This window comes from Marmota flaviventris, chromosome 4 (assembly GCF_047511675.1).
Source record: "Marmota flaviventris isolate mMarFla1 chromosome 4, mMarFla1.hap1, whole genome shotgun sequence".
NCBI lineage: Eukaryota > Metazoa > Chordata > Mammalia > Rodentia > Sciuridae > Marmota > Marmota flaviventris.
Genome location: NC_092501.1, coordinates 73,813,180 through 73,839,089, shown reverse-complemented (window position 1 = coordinate 73,839,089; position 25,910 = coordinate 73,813,180). Strand labels below are relative to the sequence as shown.

The 25,910-nt window shown below is 37.7% G+C and overlaps 2 protein-coding genes across 12 annotated transcripts in view; both read left to right on the top strand.

The window, feature by feature from the left end:
• Zfand4 (zinc finger AN1-type containing 4) overlaps positions 1 to 3,194 on the top strand; it is an 85,347-nt gene extending 82,153 nt beyond the window's left edge. For 5 of the 9 annotated variants that reach the window (XM_071611261.1, XM_071611258.1, XM_071611260.1 and 2 more), the window contains 2 exons: positions 1,061 to 1,178; positions 2,242 to 3,194. In XM_071611261.1, the coding sequence (XP_071467362.1) occupies positions 1,061 to 1,178; positions 2,242 to 2,377 (254 nt within the window). In that variant the 3' untranslated portion in view covers positions 2,378 to 3,194. Of the gene's footprint in view, positions 1 to 1,060; positions 1,179 to 2,241 lie in introns of those variants that run through there. The other 4 variants (XM_071611262.1, XM_071611263.1, XM_071611265.1 and 1 more) reach the window with 4 other exon arrangements.
• Positions 3,195 to 20,984: 17,790 nt separating this feature from the next.
• Positions 20,985 to 25,910, top strand: part of Marchf8 (membrane associated ring-CH-type finger 8) — a 135,317-nt gene continuing 130,391 nt past the window's right edge. For 2 of the 3 annotated variants that reach the window (XM_027947882.2, XM_071611256.1), the window contains exon 1: positions 20,985 to 21,428. The gene's annotated coding sequence lies outside the window, so the exon portion shown is untranslated. Of the gene's footprint in view, positions 21,429 to 21,548; positions 21,570 to 25,910 lie in introns of those variants that run through there. The other variant, XM_027947885.2, reaches the window with a different exon arrangement.

The following is a 25,910-nucleotide window of genomic DNA, read 5'->3' as shown; positions in this document are numbered from 1 at the left end:
CTCCTGAATCACTGGAATTGCAGGTGACCACACCTGGCGAGATATTCTCTTATTTTTAAGAAGAAAAAGAAAAAAAATCAAGTTACAATAGTATAGAATTTACTAAAATTTTTGGTGCTGGGGCCTTGAACATGCTAGGCAAAAGCTCTACCACTGAGATAAATCCCCAGCCCCTAATAATTTTTTTCTGTAAAACTATACTTTTTAAAAAAGTAATACTGTGAGATCAAGCTGTGTACTGTGTTAGTCACTATTTATAACATTTATATCATTATAACATTTAAATTTTTCAGAGTGCTTTTTTATATGTGAACTGATTTTGACTTTAAAGCACTTAGTAACAGAGAAAAATACATGTTCTTTTAATTTTAAAATTATTAAATTTTGGAAGAATGAAATTTGAAACAATGAAAGTTGCTCATTGTTGAGAATTTACTTTCTGTGGTAGCTTATGACTAAAAGAAAAGCCCCATGATCCTCTGATATACCTCAATGTTGGCAGGATGATTGCTTTGCAAAGACATTGTTCTCAGGGGAATCATCAAGGACAACTTTGAACCAGATACTTTTCTTGATCTCTTCAATGTTTGGTATACTATATGTAAGCTGATTATCCTCAGATCTAATCAGCAAAGTGTTGGTTTATACAAGAAGTCTTAAAAAATATTGTCTTAGTATCAGTAGAATCCTATCACATCTTAAAAAAAATTTAGGAAACTACTCCTGCAACTTGTAGGTTCTGTAAATAATTTTCAATATAAAAATTGTATAAAGCTGGGTGTAGTAGCACATGCCTATAATCCTAGCTACTGAAGAGCCTAAGGCAGGAGGATCACAAGTTTGAGGCCAACCTAGCACTTTGGCAAAGGACTATGGGTAGAGCTCAGTGGTAGAGCACCCCTGGATTCAATCCCTATTATGCAAAAAAGAAAATGATACAAATTAAATTCTTACATCATAGATGTTTATCATTACAGGAATGTGTCTTGTGTTTTGCTTAGTGATATTCACATTTAGAATTTAATGCCTGTATTAATCAAGATGTCCTTTCTCTAAACAGGGGAATGTACCCATCACCTCCCACCTGTGAAAGCCCCTCTTCAAACAAAGAAAAAAACAACAAAGCATTGTTTTCTTTGTGGAAAGAAAACTGGACTGGCTACTAGCTACGAATGCAGGCAGGTTGGCCAGCTGGAGAAGCTAAGATGCTTTCTCTGTTGTGACCCAGCATGGGGATTATGCAAAATAAAACATTATTTAAATTGGCCATTCATAACATCAAGCTGATGTTCAAGTAGCAACCTTCAGTTGAATTCCTAATTGACTGAAGTAAAGAGCAAGTAGATAGTTAATGAATTTCCAAAAGGCAAAAGCAGATCTTCCACTACCCAATAAGCCAATAGGACAGAATGGACCTTCTTTGTTCTTTGTTAATACACTTGGTTTTTGTTTGACTATTACCTACAAGAACCCCTTCTCCAGTATTCTATTTTAAATAGCCAAAAAAAGGACTGAATTTAATTTACTGTGAATTTTAACAATTATATGGTTCACTTATTTCAAAACAGATCACTGTTCTTTTAATAATATATTTTTTTCTTCCCACAACTATGTCTTTTATTAGCATTGATTGGTATCTTTATCTGCCCTTAGGATTAGGCCAAGCATTGAAAATAATTGCTACTTTTTAGAATGTATCAGGTTCAACTGAAAACAGCCTATCTTATTGCTCAAAGCATTTATTTTAATTTTTTTTTGTGGTACTAGGGATTGAACCCAGGGCCTCACAAAGCTATATAAGTGCTGTACCACTGAGCTATGCCCCAGCCCTAGAAACATTTTTTAAAAATCCTTTTATGGCATAGTTATCTTTTATATAATCTAATTTTTTCATGAAATAAAATTTCTTAGAAATTTAGCGTTCTTTCCAGGTTTAAATATAAGAGATATGGTGGACATATTTATCAGCTTTTGAAATTTTACTACTCCAGAAAGGCATACACCCTATTTCGTTCCATAGTGGATTCTTTATTATAAACTTCATTCATAGACAATTAACTTGTTTTGTTTGGGAGGGGTCTCTGTGCTTATAAGTGGAAGGGAAATGTCAGCACTGAGATTGCTAAGGAGATCCAAAGGGCTCCTGTTGGAATACCTGAAGTCAAGCATCTCTCTCTCTCCCAAAGAGATGAGCCTTTCATAGAAATGTGACTATTCACATAAACTCTTTTTGTGCTTTAGATGTGGAAACAACTTCTGTGCATCTCATCGCTATGCAGAAACTCACGGCTGCACCTATGATTACAAGAGTGCAGGGAGGAGATACTTGCAGGAGGCAAATCCTGTGGTTAATGCACCAAAACTTCCAAAAATCTAACTCTTCCTCTGCATCTTACTGTTCTGCCTGAGGAATCGTATTATATTAACAGAAGAAATATTGTTTAGACTGCATTATTTTTATTCGACTCCAAAAAGATTTGCCAAGTAACAAAAGGATATAACGCATATTGTTGGAGGATGAGAACACTACTCTATTTGATGTCTTTATTCTTTGGTGAATCAAAAGTTTTAAAAGTAGTTTTAAAAACTTTGCACTATAATGATTTAGCTTTGTTATTGCATGTCTGTGTTAAGTGTTTTATGTTTGATTTTGCAATTTTACTAGACAAGTCTTCAAAAGATGCACTTTAGGAAGTTAATATTGACTGTGTAACCAGGCCTCCATGTTGTACAGAAATGAGTGGTCGTGTAATGTCTCTACTCAAATTGACCAAGGTTTTTCTTTTGTGTTGGGGGGGCAGGTGGGGACTTTTTTTTAAATCCCATGTGTGGAAGTTTATGGGGTTTACTAGCAAGTTCTTATTTATTTCAAACTACTTTTTGTAAAAAAGAACTTTTAGCTTTCCAGTGTGGTTTTTAACACATATATATTTCTTCCATATTCACATTGGCATTCAGATATGAATCTATTCCATAAAACACATCATGTTAATCATAGTATATATTCTTAAAGTACTACTTCTTAAATGGTAGTTTTAAAATAGATGTCCCACTTATTGCCATTAAACACAAAAACTGTTTCATTTTCCAAAAAATGGCTACATTTAAAACAAAATGTCACAGCTTGGTTTATTTTTTCTTTGTTGAGTGCTACTACCAAGAGAAATTCAAATAAATATTCTATTTCACTATGAGTTCGGCTATTTGATTATTTACAAAATTTTCTTTTATAAATACCTTTTCTTGCCAGGAGCAATGGAACATGCCTATAATTCCAGGGACATTGGAAGCCAAGGCAGGAAGATTTTAAGTTTGAAGCCAGCCTCAGCTATTTAGCAAGACCTCAGCAAATCAGTGAGATCCTGACATAAAATAAAAAGGGCTGGGAATATAGCTTAGTATATCCTTAATACACACAAAAAAGCTTTTATATTTTATGTATCTAAAACCATATATGACAAAAGTAGTTTTCAAATTTTTTACAAACATTAAGCATTTTTTATATTAAATGTTTTAAAATATGTAACTTTTCATGGTGTGAAATATTTTCAAGTTATATTTAGTACAATTTAGTCATCTAACATGGGAAATTACAATACTCAGATGTTTTTTTCAGGGGTATTACTTGTGGAAGTATTTAATTAAAAAAAACAAGGCAGGAGCTAAGCACAGTGGTATATTCTCTAATCCCAGTGACTTGGGAGTTTGAGGCAGGAGGATTGCAAGTTTGAGGCCAGCCTTAGAAACTTAGTGAGACCTTGTCTCAAAAAATGTTAGAAAGGACTGGGATGTATTGAAAACAAAACAAAAAACAACAAAAAAAAGACAGGAGCCAGACACAGTGATACATGCCTGTAGTCCTAGCTACTCAGGAGACAGGGGGATGGGGATCCCTTGAGTCTAGAAGTTCAGAACCAACCTGGACATAATAGCAACAATAAATACATAAATAATGAAAGATAGGTATTTATTTTCTTATGTGTTTAATATGTTTCTAAGACATCAAATGATTAAATTTTGCATCTAGCACTATTTCTCAAACCATGGCCTCTTTTGTACTCCAGAAACATGGAGATAATTTTAGGTTAACATGGATAAACATTTTTTTTTGCAATATTTCAGATTGAACCTAGGTGTGCTCTATCACTGAGCAACATCCCTAACCTTTTATATTTTTAATTTTGAGACAGGGTCTCACTAAATTGCCCAGACTGGTCTCAAACTTGCAATGCTCCTGCCTCAGCCTCCCAAGTTGTTGGGATTACAGGCGTGTACCACCACATCCAGCTGGGTAAACATTTTTTAATAGACATATTTTAATGTGTCTCAGAAAAAACATAATTGTAAGCAGTAAAAGTTGAAAGTCAAGTAAAATAAATGATTTAATTTTAAATAAGTTGGTTGAAAATTAACAAGAGTACATATAACAAAAATTAAAAAACACTTGGATGACTGAAATTTAGGAAATGAAGGTATGGTATTTTTTTTAAAAGATATTTTTGAGATACTGATGGACCTTTATTTTATTCATTTATTTATATGCGGTGCTGAGGCTCAAACCCAGTGCTTCACACATGCTAGGCAAACGCTCAACCACTGAGCCACAACCTCAGCCCGAAGGTATGGTATTTTAACTTTAAAGGATTGATGGAAGTAATATGCACAGTTTTAGAAAAACTATATAAGAGTAAAAATTATATGTAAAAATTTCATTGTAGACCCCAGTCTTTTCTAATAATCAGTTTTAGGTTTCCCATTTTAGTAATTGCCATCATAAGACCAGTAGTGTGTTTTAGACATTAATTTGTTATATTTTATTATTAATGACAAGAATTTATCTTTATTATACATTAATGCTTCTCACTTTTTGTAAGCATGTTGGCCTGCTTAGGCTCCCAACAAAATAGCCCAGAAATTTGTTGTCTTACAAATTCTAGAGGCTGAACTTCCCAGATCAAGGCCCAACAGGATTGGTTTCTGATAAGAGAACTCTACCAGCCACTTTCTTAATATGTCTTCACATGGGCTTTTCTCAATGTGCATGCAAGTAATGAGGCTGAGGGAAAACCAGAGAGAGAGAGAGAGAGAGAGAGAGAGAGAGAGAAAGAACTCTTTGGATTCTCTGGGGTTTTTTTTTTTCAATTTTTTTTTAAAAATAAACAACTGCAAATACATTACAATTCTTATTACATGTATACAGCACAATTTTTCATATCTCTGTATATAAAGTATGTTGACACCAATTCGTGTCTTCATACATGTACTTTGGATGATGATGTCTATCACATTCCACCATGCTTACTAATCCTCTTCCCACTCCCTTTCCCTCCCACCCCTCTGCCCTATAAGTGTTGGCAAGGATGTGGGGAAAAAGGTACACTCATACATTGCTGGTGGCACTGCAAATTGGTGCAGCCAATATGGAAAGCAGTATGGAGATTCCTTGGTAATCTGGGAATAGAACCACCATTTGACCCAGCTATCCCTCTCCTCTGTTTATACCCAAAAGACTTAAAAACAGCGTACTAGAGGGACACAGCCACATCAATGTTTATAGCAGCACAATTCACAATAACTAAACTGTGGAGCCAACCTAGGTGCCCTTCAGTGGATGAATGAATAAAAAACGTGGCATATATACACAATGGAATTTTACTCAGCAATAAAAGGGAATAAAATTATGGCATTTGCAGGTAAGTGGATGGCATTGGAGAAGATAATGCTGAGTGAAGTTAGCCAATCCCAAAAAGCCAAATGCAGAATGTTTTCTCTGATATAAGGAGGCTGACTCATGGATGGATTCTCTGTTAATAAGGACACTGGTTTTCTCAGTTCAGGGCCTCACCCTTATGACCTAATTTAATCCAAATTACTTATTCCAAATAAAGCCACACTGGGGCTTAGGGCTTCAACATATGAATTTTGGAGGTGACTGGCATTCTGTCCATAACCTTCTGGCCTCTCAAAATTTATGTTCTCTCATGCAAATGCTTTCATTCCATCCAGAAGTTCCCATGGTCTTCTTATTTGAATGTCTCATCTAAATCTAAATCAAGTATAATCATCCTGAGGTAAAATCCTTCTCTGTTTATGAATCTGTGAAATCAGATAAGTTATTTGCAAAATACAATGGTGGGACAGACATAGGATAGAGAGCCATTCCAAAGGGGAGAAATAGGTCAAAGGAAAGGGATGCCAGACCTCATACAAGTTCAAAATCTAGTAAGACAAATCCCATTAAACCTTAAGTCTCAAGAATTGTCCTTTGTGATTTGATGCTATATCCTCCAGGACCATTCAGGCAGCATGCTCTTGTTCCTGGAACCCTGGGTGGCAGTGCAGCCTTGCCCATCACCTTTGAGATGTTCCTCACTTTTTTAAAAGAGAAAAGCTCAGATTCATAGCCATATTGCTCTATTGTCTTGTCCTGTGGAATCCCAAAAGCCCCACACCTTTTATTCTGTTATTACTGTTTCATTGAGTGAGGTCTAGCTGACAATGTTTGTAAGGTGTATAATCTCATGTTTTATTCTTGGATTTTGCTCAGGTGCAAAATTATCAGTCATATTTAGTGTTCCTTTCAGAACATTTTCTTATTTTTATTACTGCAATATATATAGGCTGAGAATTTTCCAAATTAAATTATAGGTCCTTTTTTAAAAAAATCTTTTTTGGTAGTTGTAGATGGACAGCATGCCTTTATTATGTATTTTTGTGCACTGCTGAGGAATGAACCCAGTGCCTCACATGTATGAGGCAAGAGCTCTGCCATTGAGCTGTAGCCCCAGCCTGTCCTTTTATTTTTTTTTAAATTTTTTATTGTGGGTTGTTCAAAACATTACAAATTTCTTGACATATCATATTCCACACTTTGATTCAAGTGGGTTATGAACTCCCACCTTCACCCCATACACAGATTGCAGAATCATATCAGTTACACATCCATTGATTTACATATTGCCATACTAGTGTCTGTTGTGCTCCGCTGCCTTTCCCATCCTCCACCCTCCCCCCTCCCCACCTCTCCCCTCCCCTCCCCTCCTCTCTCTCTACCCCCTCCACTGTGTAACCCTGAGGGTCTCCTTCCATTACCATGCAATTTCCCTTCTCTCTCCCTTTCCCTCCCACCTCTCATCCCTGTTAAATGTTAATCTTCTTCTCCTGCTCTTCCGTCCCTACTCTGATCTTAGTTGCTCTCCTTATATCAAAGAAGACATTTGGCATTTGTTTTTTAGGGATTGGCTAGCTTCACTTAGCATAATCTGCTCTAATGCCATCCAGCCTGTCCTTTTAAAAAAACAAAACAAAACAAGGCCAGACAGAGCATAGATTTATTGAAAGTGAAAATGAAAGTATACTGTAAAGTAGAACTGAGTAGGCAGAGAGAAAGAAAGGCTCTGTGGCTCCTTTTTGCTTAAAAGTCTTTCAATCTATCTGTATAAAAAAAAAAGATTTTTTTTTAGCATTTTAAGTTATAAAGAAAAACCAATACTTTTCCTAGAGATCTCAATTATTCCATTTCATTGCTCACAATTTCTACCTTCTACAAAACGCCAGAACACAATTCAGCCAAGTTCTTTCATTTTACACCAAGGGATTACTTTTGTTCTAATTAATAAAATAACAGATCTGTCTGAGACCTCACAAGAATGACCTTTAATGTCCATAATGTCCTTGAGCATTCTGTTCATGCTCTGTGTTTTCTGTAGTAAGATGGAGGCTTTCCCTGGAGCTCTCTTCTTTTTGAGTTCTCACCTTTCATCCAATTGTGTTGGTCCATATTTCCACCAACAGTCCTATCATGACAATCCAAGTCTAGCATTCGCATCCAAACTTTTTCAACTTCATTACCCAGTTCCAAAACTACTTTCTCATTTTTAGGTATTTATTACAGAAGTGCCCACTTCTTAGTACCACAATACATATTAGCCTGCCCAGGTTGCCCCAGTGAAATACCACAAACTGGGTGGCTTAAACAAATTTATTTTTTCATAGTTCTGGATGCTGGAATTCCAGAACAAGTCTAGTAGGTTTGGTTGCTGATTGCTGGTGAGGGTTCTTTTCCTGGCTTGCAGATGGCTGTTTTTCTTTACTTACTCCCTCCCTTCCTTTTTAAGAGTTGGTCCAACCAAATTACCCAGGCTGGCTTCAAACTTTCAGTCCTCCTTCCTCAGCTTCCTGTGTAGCTGGGTTAACAGTTGTGCATGACCAGACCCAGCTCAGATGACTGCCTTCCAGTGTGGCCCTCACATGATCTGTCCTTAATGGGATTTGGGGAAGGACTGAGCTCACCAATGTCTCTTCTTATGGACTCCAGTCCTATAGATCAGAGCCCCACCCTCATGACCTCACATAACCTTAATTATTTCCTTTTTCCAATTACAGCCACAGTGAAGGTTAGTTAGGGTTTTAACATGAATTTTGATAGTATACCATTTGGTCCATAATAGTATTTTTAGTTACAGTAATTTCAAATTCACCTACTCTACTGCAATTACCCCAGTACAGGTTACCATAGCCTTGACTTGAGCTATTGCAATAGCTTGCTAACTATTCTCTTTGAATTAGTTCTACGTCCATCACAGCCTTCTATAAACATAACCACCATCTTGCCTTTTTGTGATTGATATTTTCTTCTTTTTTTTTCTATATGGATTTATTTGTTTAGGTACTAGGGATTTAATTCATGGGCACTTTACCACTGAGTTATATTTCCACTTCTTTTTTAACTTTTTATTATGAGACAGGGACTTCATTAGCTGCTGAGATTGGCCTCAAAGTTGCACCTCTTGCCTCACCCTCTCAAGTCAATAGACATGCTCCACCACACCCAACTTCTATATGGTTTTATCTCCTAAACCATAGTATCCCTTCAGTTTTCTCTTTGCAAAATGGTATGGAATTGTATGGAATATATATTATTTGTTTTATTCACACAAGGGCGTGGATACTTATCTGTGTTGCTGTGGTTGTAGTTTATTTTTATGGTGGTGGTGTATAAATATGAATTTATTCATCCATCTACTATTGATGAACATTGGATTGTTTCTGCCTTTGAGCTGTTACAAATAATGCTGATATGAACATTCTTGTACCTGTCCCTTGAAAACTATATGCATGTTTTTCTTTTGGGTCTATATATAAGAGTAGAATGTCTAGATCATAAGATGGTCCTTGTGCATGTACAGTTTATTAGATAATACTTAACCAATAGTTCAAAGTGGTTTTACTAATTTATTTATCTTTTCTATATATAACAATTTGAGAGTTCTGTGCTTTATATCCTTACCAATGCTTAGTATCTTTACTTTAGTCATCCAGTTTGTTTACAGCTTTCACACCCTCCCTCTCTCCTCAGACTCTCCCCACCAACTCCAAAGTATCTTTTCTTTTTTGCAATCTTATAGATTGGGGGTAGAGTGGGATCTCAGCCTTGGAGAGGCGAGTTATCTTCCTGGGGTGACACTGAACTTGGACTTCGATCTCCCTGGCCCTTGGGAGGCCATCAGAACCAAATCTCACATCTGTCCTGTTTGGTATATACACATAGTACAGTCATGATTTTAGTGCTCTGTTACCACTTTGGATGCATGCCTTCACTTAGATTTTAGTCCACTGACTCTAGAGAAGCTTGCCAGTCTTTCTTTTGTTTTTAAAAACGTACTTAAGCCAGGCATGGTGGTGCATGCCTATAATCCCAGTGACTTCAGAGGCTGACAAGTTTGAGGCCAATTTCAGCAATTTAGCAAGACCCTGTCTCAAAAAATAAAAAGGGCTGGGGATGTAATGCTCAGTGGTAGAAGTAGAGCACCCATGGGTTCAGTCTCTAGTGACCACAGCAATAATAGCATTAGCAGTAGCAACAACAACAAAAAGAATATGTACTTCAAAATTTTTATATAGCATTTTCAGCTTGAGCCATGGTTTAAATAATTCATTCTGGTCTTATTTATGAAAACATATTTTTGGTTTTAATTTAATTTTTTTATTTCATTTTCTTAGATTTTTTTTTTGTCAGTCTTAATCTTTTTCTTTCATACTGTTGGTTTTCCTCAAGTGTTTAGAGATTTTGTACATTATTAGGAAGTAAGAATGGGACTGATTAGCATGAGTGGGGGCCAAGGAGAAAAATATAAATATTGCTTAATTTTTATGTACTTGGTGACTGTGCTTATAAGGTAATCCTCTTTTGCAAATTTGTTCATTCAAATACTTATTGAGTAACTCCCAAGTGCAAGGGACAGTAATTAGGTGTTTGGGATATAATAGTAAACCAGGCAGGTAAAGCTTACATTGCAACCCAGACTTTCCTTAACATGTCACTAATTATCATTTTGATAAATATTATAAAGGAAAAGTTTGTGGAGCTGTGCAAGTATGCAACAAAAGCACCTGACCTAGTCTAGGACTCCTTAGGTTGAAATTTCTTGAAGAATAATAAGTGAGAATTAGCTAAGAAAATAGGAAGTGCTGGGCAAGAACCCTAGAAGATATATATATGATGTATGTGTGTGTATATATTTATTTTTTTTTCCCCAAGAGGAGTTTTTCTTAGGCTTCACCTCTTTATTTCAGGATGAAATGCCCTGCCACATGTCTTTAGCTTTTATTTCATTGGCCCAGAACCTTGATAACAAGGACATTTGATAGATTAAGGTTTTAGCTTTTCCTTTATAGCAGTTTCTGGACTGATGAGCCACAGTATCTGTGATAGATGATTAGATTTCAAAAGAGGTGAGAATTGTAAGATTTGTTAGGGTACAAGGAAAATGGAAAGGAAGAAATCCTCATGTAGAGAATGCAGGATACTAAATCAACCCCCAAATTCATATTCCATCTCCTCAAGAGGAAAATGGGAGCCAAGCATGGTGGCACACTCCTAGAGTCCTAGTTTCTTGAGCAGCTGGGGCAGAATAATTGCTGGAGCCCAGGAGTTTGAGGCCAACATGGGTAATATAGTGAAACCCTATCTCGAAGATAGGGTTTATATAGAATAGAGAAAGAAAATAATATTTGAGAATTAAATAGTTTTTAAAAAATATTTTTAGTTGTAGATGAACACAATATCTTTATTTATTTTTATGTAGTGCTGAGAATTAAACCCAATGTCTCATATGGGCCAGGCAGTTGCTTAACCACTCAGCTACAGCCCTAGCCCTGGGTTTTTTTTTAAATCACATCTACAGTATTTAAATTTGGTCCTGGTCTGGTAGTTTAAGTAAGTGGTAAAAGTGTTTGCCTGATAGACACCTCAACCAGGTGGTTGAGGTCATTCATAGTCATAACTCAGATTTCTGGTGTGTATCCTTGACATGTGATGAGAATGATACTTTACCTCTAGTCTTCCTCTCAAAACCCATCACCCCAGTCAGACCAGTGGAACTATGGGGAAAATAATTCCCAACTGAGGAACATTCTATAAATATCCGACTAATACTCCTGAACATTATCAAGGCCACCAAAAACAAGGGAAACCTAAGAAATGAACAACTAAGAGAAGCCTAAGCAGACATGCTGACAAATGTGATATAGTACCTTGGATGGGGCCCTGGCACAGAAAAGGGAACTGAGGAAATGTGAGTAAAGTGTGGACTTTAGTTTAATGTATACTTTTGGTTAATTCACATACTAATGTAAGATGTGAATCAGAGAAACTGATTGTGAGATATATAGAAAACTTGAACTATTTTTGCAAATTTTCTATAAATTAAAATTATTCTAAAACTAGTTTATTAAAAAATATACATATAGGACTGGGGTTATGACTCAGTGGTACAGCGCTTTCCTAGCATGTGTGAGGCACTGGGTTTGATCTTCAGCATCACATAAAAATAAATAAAGGTGTTGTGTCTACTTACAACTAAAAATTATTTTTAAAAAAGATACATGTAAAAAGAAGTGAATTAGGTAGAACAGAATAAGTTGACAGTGAAAAACTAGATGAATGTAATAGATTTTTATAGGGAATAAAATGGGACAAACAGTAGGGATATATGTTTTCTAAATTCTGATTATTTCATAAATAGTTTAATTTGGAGACAGATGAATCCCTTTAAAATATAAAGTTAAATTTTACATGCTATCTTCTTAGAAATATTGTTTTGCAAAATGTTGTTATTAAAGTCTGTAACAGGAATAGAGTTGTAGCTCGGTGGTGGAGCGCTTGCCTAGCACATGTGAGGCACTGGGTACAATTCTCAGCACCACATAAAAATAAATAAAGGTATTGTTTCCATCTGTAACTAAATATAAATAAATAAAATGTATACCAATAGCTGAGTGTGGTGGCTTACACTGGTAATCCCAGACACTCCAGAGGCTGAGGCAGGAGGATAACAAATTCAAAGCCAGCCTCAGCAACTTAGCAAGACCACAACTCAAAATAAAAAAATAAAAAGAACTGGGATGTGGCTCAGTGGTAAAGTGCCCTTGCCTGAGTTTCATTCCCAGTATCAAAAAAGAAACAAAGAAGGGCTGAGATTGTGGCTCAGTGGGAGAGCACTTGCCTAGCATGTGTGAGGCATTGGGTTCGATTCTCAGCACCACATATAAATGAATTAATAAAATAAAGGTCCGTTGACAATTTGAAAAATATATATAAAAAAACCCAAAGAAATAAACCAATGTACAATAATATAAGACTAAAGAACATTCTTCATGGGCTGGGGCTGTAGCTTAGTGGTAAAGCGTTTGTCTCACATGTGTGAGGCACTGGGATGAATCCTCAACACCATATGAAAATAAATAAAGATATTGTGTCCATCTATAACTAAAAAATTTAAAAAAATTAGCACATATTATTTTATGCAACCTAAGTAGTATTAATTAAAATTTGTACAACACAGTCAAAGCTGTAATTACTATATTCTTTATTTAAAAAAGAGTTTAAAGCAGAAAAGTCTGTTGCCTAGGAAAATAAAAACTGTGAAGTATAACTAATCTAAAACTTAGAAAAATAAGTTAGAAAACCAATGGAAAGGTGAAAATAAAAATTAAGAGGAAAAATTGATTACTGGAAATTGAATAAAATTGAAATTGTCCTGAAATATTTCAACCAAATTCACATCATCATTGCTTTAAGGAAAAAAAATAAAAAGCCAGAAACAGTGATGCATTACCTGTAATCCTAGTAGCTCAGGAGGATTACAAGTTCAAGTCCAACCTCAACAATTTAGTGAGGCGCTAATCCACTTAGTGAGACATTGTTTCAAAAAAAAAAAAAATGGGGAGGGCTGGGATGTAGCTCCATGGTAAATTGCTCTTGGGTTAAATCCCCAAGATCCTAACCCCCCCAAAAATGAAAGAAAAGCAAATGGGCAATATTATAAATGAAAAGTCAAGATTAACTCAAAGGAGTCTTAAAAATATTAAGGAAAGTTAGAAAAATGAATAGAGCTCTAGAAATATTTTTTTGAAAAATTTCATTCCAGTGTTTAGTCATTTGATACATATTAATCGAGCTTTTGTTTGGTGTCATGACCTATTCTAAGTGCCATGGACACAATATTAAACTAAACATTTTTACTTTTATTATGCATGTACATTCTAGAAGAAAGAAGCAAAATAAATAATTTAGATAGTGTATCCTGAATTCATTTGCTAGTGCTACCATAATAAAGGGCCACAGATCCTTGATTTAAACAACAGAAATTTGTTGGGGACTAGCAATTTAACATCAATGGATAAAAACTGTTGATTCCTTCAGAATCATCTCTCCTTGGCTTACAAATGGCTATTTTCTCCCTGTCTTCACATAGTCTTTTCTCTTTGTGTGTCTGTATATTAATCTCTTCTTACAAGGACACCAGTCATGTTGAATTAGGGTCCATCCTGATCACCTCTGTTAAGACCATCTCTATTTCAAATAGAGTGACATTATGAGATACTGGGGGTAAGAACTTTAACATATGAATTGTGGGGCATTGGCATAATTCAGTGTATAACAGATATTTAATTATCCTGTGGTAACAAATTAACCCCCAAGGCTCAGTGGTTTAACCCAACAAAGTTCATTTTTTCCATGCAAAATCCACTGACCCAGCCAATTTCCCAGGGCAGCTGCCCAATAAAGTGACTCAGCAATTCAGGCTGTTTCTATTGTATAGTTTCTCCATTGCTCTCATGGTCTTCTAGATTGTTGTTGCAGGGGAAGTTGGAGCTGGAGGGTTGTGTTTGGCTCTAAAATGCTTTTGTTTGGAGGTATAGATGTCCCTTTCGATCATATCTCATTGGCAAGAACTGGACTGGCAAATGGAGATTTAGGGAACTAGATTTCTCTGCCACTGATGGAATTAAGGGCTAAGAACAAAAGCCAAGTAGGGAAAGGTGGTGTATTATATCCTTTTTCCCTATTGGAATTGTGAAACCAATAATAAGACCAAACATCAATTAAGTAGTGAAGGGCACTTTTATTCTTAGCAATAGAAGTGGGAGATGAATTCCCAATCAACTTTCCCCACTTGGGGTCAGAAGATTATAGATTTAGGGTAAAAGAAACAAGGGGGAGAAATATTCATGTATTTGATTATATTATAAATAAGTTATAGGTTGTCTGGAGGTCACATGGTAGTGGCCTTAGATCCAACTAGTTTCAGCTAGCCCATCTGAAGAGGAACTTCTGGCCTTCAGATATTCTGTCCTTAAAGATAAGCAGGATTAGACTGGGGTAGGAATCTGGTCATCCAGTAGCACTGGACCTGAGCAGGGTAACAAAGCCACAGGGAAGTGAAATGTAGGACAGTATTCTACTTTGTTTTTTCAGTACTGAGGATTGAACGAGGATTACATTCTGCCACTGAGCTACATTCCCAGCCTGTTTTATTTTTTATTTTGAGGCAGGGCCTCGCTATGATGCTGAGGTTAGCTTCAGATTTACCTGCCTCAGCATCCAATTACTGAACATGGCAATGTTCTACTCTTGAGGAAACCAAGTAACAGTGAGGAAGCCAGGCAGCAGAGGAAAGCCATTGAGAGGGAGCAATAGCAGCAAGGCTAGATCATGGAGGACTCTCTAAGCAAGAATTTTGGATTTTATTCTGAACTGGGAAACTACTGGGGTTAACATGTTCAGACATAAGTTTTGAAAAATAACTTTTGTGATTGTCTAGGGAAAAAAGATATGTAGAAAAAAAAGAACCTCATAAGAGGCAAGGATAGAAGTTAGGAGAAGATACAGCAATAATAAGTGTGGGAAATCAAGGGGCTGGGGCTGGAATGTAGCACTCTCCTGGATTAATTGCATAATTGCAAGGGCAGTGGCATAATTGCAACAAAAGAAGAGACCCATAGGCTAGTCAGGTGGCACTGTTTTCTCTCAAACCACCAACACCTCTCTCCATCCCCTCACTCTCTTATTTAACTATAAACAATCAGAAGAGAAATTACATGTGCCCAACAACAAATCTACTGAGATATCTGTACCTGTATCCACCGTCAGAAGACAAAATTACAACAAATGTAGTTTAAAAATTGTAATTGGCCTTTAAATTAAATTTTTTTTCTGGTGGAAGGGGTACTGCTACATTTCCCAGGCTGGTCTCACACTCCTGGGCTCAAGAGATCCTCCAGCCTCAGGTTTCTGAGTAACTGGGACTACAGGTGTACCACCACGTTGAGCTATTGGCTTTTACTTTTGATTCTAGAATTGGACAACACCTTATTCTATAAGGTAGAATCAGTGTTCTAATAAATTGATCAGAGGAGGTTGGCTTTATAGACTGAAAAGGACTGGAGAAAAGCAGAAACAGGACTAAAAGTAGTTTGGTTGCTTCAAAGCTATTACATTGTAAAGAGTTTAAAGCAAAAGGGACTTAGCATGAGCATGGGGCTAAAAATGGCCTGTTTTGGGTTCTTGGTCTGATTTTTTGGAAGATGAGATAAACTTAATTTTTTATTCTAATTTTATTATATATGACAGCAGAATGAAATTCAATTCATATTACACATATAGAGCACAATTTTTCATGTCTCTGGTTGTACACAAAGTAGAGTCACACCATTCATGTCTTCATATATGTACTTAGGGTTTTGAGATAGAAAGTTAGGAATATATAGAGAAAACTGAGTCTCCAAAGGAGAAAACATCCCTGTTGTAATGTGGCAATTTATAGACAACTTGTGAGCTCAACAAAAGAGCCTGAGTGTAGAGACAGAAAAAGACTAAAAGGTATGAAGAACTGAATAAACTACTTTGTAAATTTCCAGTTCCCTGTAAGTTTTCTGGAATTTAGCAAAGCAGAAACATAGAGATGGTTAACCTTGTGAGGCTAGGGCCATACATTAGATTGGGTCATCAGTCCCAGACACACTGAAGGAAGCTGAAACCTTCATGCCAGACCAGACCATCTAATGGAGAAGTATAGTCTTGTTCAGTATTTCCAAAGGAATGTCCAGTTCTTTAGATCATACATATTCCATCTAATTATGTTCATTAATAAAAACTTGGACCTTAAGCTCCCAGAGGCATATTTTGCTCTGCATTCTATTCTGAGAATGTCTATCTTCACTTTTTGCTTTATTTAAAGTTCTTTTGCTCTTTGCTAAAATCGGATGTGTTCTTTAGGTATTTTCTGTGCTGAGTCAAGAATCTGGAAGGTGCAAGAAGTAATCTCCTTTGCCTCTAAATAGACCTCCTAGGATTCCCTTATGGTGACAGTCTTAGCTTGGTGACATGGAATTACAGCATGGGTACCCCATTTTGATTTGGTTTCTTGGGCCTGGTGCAGGAGCTCAGCCTAAACCAATAGCCTGTACATTTTATTTATCAACACTATTCCTCTTGTTTACTTTAGTGAAGGGTGGCTCCTCCAGCCTACTCAAAGATTTCCTTCCTACAGTTGCCACCATCTTCTGCATCAACATTTCTTTGTTACTAGGCCACTTATAGTAATATATAAGAACCAGAAAAGCTTAATGTTTTCTTGTCCACTATAGTCCAATTTCCATGCTTCTCTTTACAAAATGCTGTCACCATCTAGTATCTCTACAATCAGACCTTTAATCCCATCACTGTATCTTAATTGCTCTACTTTCAGGATCTCAATGATTTCTATATTGCCAAATCCAAAGGTCATTTATCTTACCCAACTTCTCAGTAGCAAATGACACATTTAGGTAGTTACTTCCCGTTTGAAATATTCTTCATTTAGCCTTCCAGACTCCAGTTTTCCTGTTACCTCCCAATTTTCCTAAGTTTCCTTTGCTCATGGTCTTATCTCAATAGTGCTACATGACTAGCCTTTGGATCTCTTGTTGCAGTTATGCAATTAATGTTCTAGGTCAGTGACTATAAATGATTTTTAAACTGTAGGCCACAACTGTTACTAGTTTAAAAAGAACCAATTGAATTAGGATAAAAAAGTTTAAAGAAATAAGTAGAAGAGAAAGGGAATACTGCATCCCATACAGGAAGGGTAAATATGCTTCTGGAAACTTTTAGTTATAAACATCTATTTGATCAATATGTAAAATGTATTTCATATCCTGGTTTGAGGTCAAAGGTATTAAAGTTACTGCTCTGTGTGATCTCCTTCAATCCTATAGCTTTACATACCATTGGCACAATTTATACATTCTTCCTCAAAATTCCAATCTACTAGCCAGCTACCAACTGTTAATCTTCATTTGAATGTCCAAGTAACATGTCAAATTTAAATCAAATTATGGATCCTGTTCCCCTATCCCTAATTAAACATAACCCCTAAATTAAACATAATCATTCATTTCCACAATTTGATTCTTTTGGTTGTATAGGCCCAAAACCTCAAACTTCACTTTGGTCTTTCATATCCACATCTAATCTGTAAATCCTACTGGATCTACCTTTGAAAAGCATACTAAATACTAAGTGAAACAAGATTGTTGTCAGTGTGGGAAGTAAAAAACAAAGAAATAATAAACACGATAAAAGTCATATATTCATGGATATTAATAAAAAATAAAAGGAAGTTAGACTTTGTTATGATTTAGATGTGTTCTCCAAAGGTCCATGTGTTAAAGATTTGATACCAGGATGTTTCTACTGGGATGTAGTGGAAACTTCAAGAGGTGGAGCCTTGTGGGAAGTCTTTAGGTTTTTATAGACATGTCCTTAAAGGGGATTGTATGACCTCAGCCCCTTCCTCTTCCTCCACACTCTACTTTTATGATGTAAGTAGGAGATTTTGCTCTGCCATATGTTCTCACTATGATGTATTACCTTGTCGGGAGACCAAAGCTCTCCCTTCATCTCATGTCCTGATCTTGTACTGGATCCTCCAGAACCATGAGCCAAAAATAAGACTTTTATAAGTTCTCAGGTATAAGTTCTCTTGTTATAGTGATCGAAAGCTGACTATAGACTTGGAATCAGGAAAATTGAATTCAACATTGTCTGTACCACATCATAGCTTTGTAATATCATAGCAGGTTAGTATTCATCTCTTCATTTGTTTGCAAGTTCTCCATTATTTCTTACATTCATTATGTCAGTTGGAACACTAATATATATATTCACTGTTTTAGATAAAATGCCATTTGAGTTGTATACTTCCCAGTGTATCATGTCATACATAACTATGCATTTTGTGGTTAACAATGAAACCATAACTAAAACTCTAGAACACAGTTTATATGTTTAACCATTTGGGTATAACTGATTCTCAGGGTATCACTGGCCACTTGGCTGAAGCCTGACTTTTTTTTAGAATATCACCCCCATATCCCACAAATATTAGAAGAAGGCAATTTCTTTATGTGGTATAAGTTATGGAAGGACAATGTGTTAGGAGTCCCCAAGAGCACAAATAGAAAGGATTTGGAAACTTTGTACCTACTAATCTTTTCCTGAAAGGCTAGTATTCCTTTTTTTTATGGACTGGGGATTGAATCCAGGGATACCTAACCACTGAGCAACATCCCCAGCCATTTTTAAATTTTTATTTTGAGACAGGGTCTCATTAAGTTGCTTGGGGCCTCACTATATTGCTGAGGCTAAGCTTTGAACTTGTGAGTCTCCTGCCTCAGCCTCCTGAGTCACTGAGATTACAGACATTTGCCACTACACCTGGCTAAGGCCAGTACTCCTCTTGTACTGAATACCTTGTTACCTAAGAGTAACTTTGTTACTGGAAGGCAGATTTATATTCAAAGCACAAAGGATTCTTCTCATTTTTTCTTTGTTTTCTTGTTGGCAATCTCTTCCTCAACTATAGGCCAGGTGACAAGAATCTGGACCCAGGACTTGGACACATTCAAACTGTTAGACTCCTTTCCCTCAGAACTCTGAATTTTTATACTACTACTTTCTTGCCAAAGACTGTATAGGTTACTATTTACTGAATGCTGTGTGGGTAGGGAATTTTATTTATTTGTTTGTTAATTAATTAATTCTGGTATTGGAGATTGAATCCAGAGGTACTCTCCACTAAGCTATATCCCCAGAACTTTATTTATTTATTTAGTTTAGCCAAATTGGGTCTTGCTAAATTGCTGAGAGTCTAAGTTGCTGAGGCTGGCCTCAAACTTTCAACTTCCTGCCCCAGCCTCCAGAGTCACTGAGATTACGGCATGAGCCACTGGGTCTGGCTTCTTGGGCACTTTAGTGTTGTGCAGGCATTGTCTTATTTCACCTCAGAACCACTCTACCCAGCAGATATTTTTCTTTTGGATAAATGAAAAGAGGCTCAGAAAGTTGAAGTGAAATGCCTAGGTAGTAATGGTTAAGACAGGAATCACTCTAGCCTTGTCTGCATAAGTAATACTTCTCAGTCCTTCTGTAAGACTCACAGATGCCCCTGGAACTATGAAGGTTCTGCCACTTTTTACAGAAGGATGGCAGGATTCTACATCTAAAAATCACTCAATCAAACTTTTTGTTCACCAGACATAGTTTAGGCATAAAGTATACCAGTAGAAGAAACTAATCCTGCCTTCTTGGAACTCTTGGTGCCAGAAGAGTCCATAAGTTGTGACAGCTGGCCTTGATAACCTATTTTCCATAGTAAAAAGATGTGTATGAAAAAATTCAACATTTCATTTACTACTTTTGGTTATGGTGCATTCCAGTTGTGTTATAGAAATGATGGTTTGATTTTGTTATACTAATCTGGAGGATATTTTAAATCCACTGTTTTGACCCTAAGATTTTGCTCTATACATAGCCAAGTATGCAAAGTGATCAGAATTGTGGGGAGGAACTTGATAAGCCATTCAATAGATCACCCAAGACAAAACAAAACAAAACAAAAACAAAATAAAACAAAAACAATTCTGGGATATTTGTGGGGATTTGCTTACAAATCACGAATTTACTAAGAAATTATGCAAAGTCTTTCGTGCAATTTAAAACAAGGAGTAAAATTGGCAGTAGTCGAAACTTCTACGAAGTTTGATCTATGAAAACTGGAGTTTGTAGAAACAGTCACTAAAGATACAGAGATGTATAATCAGGGAAGTTTAATGTGGGCAAAAGCTGAATCAAATATTTATTTAGATATGTCTATTTACACAAAGACTAATCCCCAAGAAACTGAAAATATAACAAGCTGGAGATCCATACACACCCCACCTTTCTCTCGCTGCAAGGGGTGAGCTGTGGGCATCAGCCCTCCACTGTAGATGAAGGAGTGAAAGCAGGCAAAAATCTGTTCGTTGATGCAAACAAAATCATTGTCATTATTTCCTGGCTCCCCCTTTCATTTGCTAGCTCTGGTAAGAAAGTTTCTATTTCTTTCCACCAAGCACATCATGTTGACTGAACGAATTCTCTTCTTCCAAAATGCTAATAACAGATGCAGTCAGGCCCAGGGTCTCTAAAGGACGGAGCCAGGGCTGGGGTGGTCCTTCCTCTTTCTGGCCGGGTGGTTTCTCCTGGTGGAGGGTCAGCGGCGCCGTCGCTCCCCGCCCCACAGCGCCACAGTTGCCGGGGCAACGCCTCTCCCCTCCCACCCCGCCCATCGCCTCGGGCGGGCACGTGACGCACGCGTCACGTGACGGGTCAGCCAGCGTCTTCCCACAGAGGAGTGTAAACAGGCGCCTGCGGCCGGGTCTCCCGCGAACTGCAGGTTGGCGGTGGGGGCGGCGCCTCAATCTCAGCGCCCACCTGAGGTGACTCCTGCGGCTTCCAGACCCGGATCTCCCACGCGGTTCACAGTCACAGCCGCCCGCCACCAAGGAGACGGCCCGCGTCCCAGGCCCGGGCAGGGGGTGTGGCCGTCTGACGCCGGTCTGCGACAGGTGGCGGGCAGAGTCGGCCTCTCACGCGCGCTTCTCTGCCCCGGGGTCGGGGGCCAGGCGCGCATCCCGTGGAGAGGCAGCGCGACCCTGGGCGGTTAGCCCTTCCGGTTCGGGACTCGGGTCTGCGCTTGAGGCCGGCCCGAGCTTGGGTTGCCAGGACGTGTGGCGTTGAGGGCCTGGAGTTGTCCTGCCCCTGACGGGCTGTGAGACCGTGGGTAAGTCAGCGCTCTTCTTCAGCCAGTTTCCACATTTTTGGGATGGTTAGACTTGACTAGTGCTCTGTTAGGACCTTCCATGTCTGACGTGATTTCAAGAGAGAGCCGCTTATGGTGAAGCTGCCACAGGGAAAGCATTAGGTAGGTGTTTTTTTTTTTTTTTTTTTTTTTTTTTAAAGTTGCTTTTCATTTCCCTTTAAATTTGGATCTTCGCCTTTGTAGATGAAATTTTAAATAGAAAACTTATTAGGGAGAGTCTTAAAGGCTTATGTTGTTATTTTCATATTTCTTTAATGCAACGGAACCTTCTTTTACAAAGAACCGTATTTGGAGGGGCCCCAAAATTGAAACTGGACTTTTTATACCTCGTTGTGGAAATGTTTTGTGTGTCAATTTGATGCAATCAGAAGGTGATTTTTTTTTTTTTTTGTATCAGGGATTGAACCCAGGGGCACTTAACCAATGAGCCACATCCCCGGCCCTTTTTATTTGTTTATTTTGAGACAGTGCCTCTCTAAGTTGCTTTGGGCATCGCTGAGTTATTGAGGCTGACATCAAACTTGCGATCCTCCTGCCTTAGCCTCCTGAGCCACTGGGATTACAGGCATGGGTCACCAGCCTAGTGGAAGGTGGAATTTTTGAATGTGTGGTTGTTTTTCTCTTGCTTTCATTTGTATGTGATGCAGTTAGACAATTGCTGAATCTCTTATATTACAGGAAAGGGGCCTCAGCATTTCCAGTAAATACCTTACTTTTCCCATCTTTTCTTGCAATCCAGTCCTAGTGGGTTTTTTGATTCTAACAGTGAGATCTCATGCCTCATTGCTGACTTAATTGTTCAGGCACAGAATGGAGTGGAGAGATTAGGACATATCCTGTGAAAAGCATGCACACTGAAAAAGTATATGAACTAAAATCAGAAGAGTTGTAGAATAATGTGAACATGCCCTTTTACTAATTTCTTTTGAGGCGGGGTCTCACCATATTGTCCAAGTTATCCTTGAACTCCTGGGTTCTAGGTCCTCCTGCCTTAGCCCGGTGGGACCACCAACAACCACCTTTTATTTAAATCTTGAAACCCCTAAGCACAACAACTTGGATTTTGAGAAAACTCAGTTTAGGAGAAAATAATATGCTATTTCACGAATAGAATATTATAGGTTATAGGTAGGCAAAATTCATTATCAGGATTTTTTTAAAAATTAAGACCAGTGCATAGTTTCCTAACTTTTAAAATTTTTTGATGTAGATGGACACAGTACTTTTATTTATTTTTATGTGGTGCTGAGGCTCGAACCAAGTGCTTCACACATGCTAGGCTTGTGCTATACCACTGCTACAACCCCAGCCCCCTAATTTGTTTTTATGTTTATATTTTTGGTTGTAAATTGTTTAAAATATCTGAAAGCAAATAAAAATTATGCTAAAGTTTCTGAAAACAATATAAATTTGAGTCTTGAAATGACTTTTTTTTTTTAAAAAAAAAAAAAACCCTTAAACTTTCCAACTCTACCTGTTCTTCAGTTACGTGATTAACTTCACATTTTCTAAAGCAGTACACTGTTCTGTTATAAATAATCTTTGAGGAAGTTCTTAGGCCTTCTGATTCTACTCACTGTGAATATGTAAAACAATCAGTATAACATTTTATATTTTATCTGTTACCAATCTTGTTTTTGCTATACTCAGTTTCATTTAGGAGCTTGGTGATGTGAAAACACTCTTGTGCTTATCTTCTGGTACACTCAGGCCACTGAGACAAGAGTCATATCTAGTCAGATGTCTAGCTTCTAGGTTGTAGGTTAATACATTTCTTCATTTTTTCTGCAAGTGTTGGTTATCTGTGTTTTTGTTTTTCTGAGATGGGGTCCTGCTATCTTGTCCAGGCTTGCCCTGAACTCCTAGACTCAGAGAACCTTCTGGGGCTGGGGTGTAGCTTAGTGGTAGAGCACTTGCCTAGTGCTATAGGTTCAATCCCCAGTACTGCCCTCCACCGCCCAAAAAGACGTTCCCGCTTCAGCCTCTGGAATAACTGGGACTACGGGTTACAGGTGTGCACTACTGTACCTTGCCTAACAAATTGCCCCAAATTCAGAGGCTTCAGACAACACAAATTCATAGTCTCATAGAGGTCAGAAGTGTGGTAGACTTGTCTGGATTATCTGCTGTGGGTTTTATAAGACTGAGATCTAGTTGGTAGGACTGTATTCTTTTCTAGAAACTCTGGAGATGAATCTGCTCCCAAGCTTATTTATAGTTCAGTTCTCTGTGGTTGTAGGACTGAGGTCTGTTTCTTCACTGGATGTTAACTGGTGGTTATTCTCAGCTTCTAGAGGCCACTCATATTCCTTGCCCTGTGGTCTCTTTCATTAGTTTATCTTCAGAGCCAGCAAGCAGTTGGTTGTTTGCTTCTCATGCTTTGAATGTCTTAACCCTCTTTTTTCTTTTCTATTTTTGTGTGCTGGAGTTAAAACCCAGGGTCTCACACATGCTAAACATGCACTCTACCACTGAGCTACTAGATTGCCCATCCTACCTCATCTCTTTCTCCTCCTTTAGCTGAAGATAATTGTCTGCTGTTAACAGGGCTTATTGATATTATTGGTATTATTCTGAGGGCAACTTGGTATTATTCTGTGATTAGCTTGTGCCCACCTGGATGATATAGTTTACTGTTTGTATTTTATCTGTATAGTCACTTCACAATTGTACCCAGGTTAACATTTGATTGAATAACCAGGCTAGGAATCTTCGGGGAATAGCTTTAGATTTCTATCTGTTGCACTATTTAAATTTTTCATAGTGATTTTGCTAATATGAATTTTTATCAATAGTATGTTAGTTCTTGTTCCATGTCATTGCTAGCACTTAATGTTGTCAGATATTTAAGTTTTTATTAACTGGTGGCTGTGAAGTACTATCTGATGGTAGTTTTTTTTGGTGTTGGAGATTGAACTTAGGGCCTTAAGCATGCTAAGCTTGTGCTCTACTACTGGACTATACCCCCATCCCCTCATGGTGTGTATTTGATTTTGGTACTGTGAATTGAACTCCATGGTGTTTTATCACTGGGCTCCATCCCCAGCCCTTTTATTTTTTATTTTGATTTCGGGTCTCCCTAAGTTGCTGAGGGTTTCACTAAGTTTCTGAGGTTGGCCTCATGTTTGCAATCCTCCTGCCTCCTCCTCTTCCTGCCCAGTAGCTGGGATGACAGGTGTGCACCAGTGTTCCTGATTTACATGGCATCTTGTTATACAACTTGGTATTATTCTGAGGGCAAGAGTTAGGAAGCCTGAGTTTCTTCTCCAACTTTCCTGAGTAACAGCTTAACCTCCATCAGAGAGTCTTTTCTCTGCCTTAGTTACTCATTTATAAAAGTGAGATGGGGTGTGAACTGTTGGTTACTAAGATTCCTTTTTATTCTTCTGTTTTTTGCCTTCCATTGAGTCTTAATTGTATAATACCTTAAAGAGCTAACTATAACACAGTTGATGAGGAGAATACATTTTAAAACCTGGAGAATGAAAAGGCTTGGATTGGGGAGTGAGGGCAGGGTAATTTGAGAAAAACTTTAAGGGCAGATACATCTAGAATAATAAGACTTGTTTCACATGATTTAAACTAAAACCTGTGGTTTAAAGACATGCACTTTTTTTATGTACCAGGGATTGAACCCAGGGGCCTTAACCCCTGAGCAACATCCCCAGCCCCTTTTTAATATTTTATTTATAGACAGGGTCTCACTGAGTTGCTTAGGACCTCATTAAATTGCTGAGGCTGGCTTTGAACTCGTGATCTTCCTGCTTCAGCCTCCTGAGTTGCTGGGAAGGCATGCACTCTCCCTTTTGTTTAGTATTTTTTTTTTAAGTGGTTGATAGATCTTTATTTGATTTGATTTATTTATATGTGGTGCTGATGATTGAACCCAATATTTCACATGTTTTTATTAACTGGTGGCTGTGAAGTAGTATCTGATGGTGGGTTTTTTTGGTGCTGGAAATTGAACCTAGGGCCTTAAGCATGCTAAGCTTCTGCTCTAGTACTGGACTATACCCCCATCCTCTCATGTTGTGTGTTTGGTTTTGGTACTGTGAATTGAACCCATGGTGTTTTATCACTGGGCTCCATCCCCAGCCCTTTTTATTTTTTATTTTGATTCTGGGTCTCCCTAAGTTGCTGAGGGTTTCACTAAGTTTCCGAGGCTGGCCTCATGTTTGCAATCTTCCTGCCTCCTCCTCCTGCCCAGTAGCTGGTGTGACAGGTGTGCACCAGTGTTCCTGATTTATATGGCATCTTGTTATCCAACTTGGTATTATTCTGAGGGCAAGAGTTAGGCAAGCACTGTGCCACTGAGCCACAACCTCAGCCCCAGACATGCATTCTTGATTCAGCATAATGGATGAATTTTTAATGGTTATTCCTGTTCAGTGTTAAAATGGACCTTAAGTGGTGAGTATTCTCTTATACTGAAATGACAAAGGT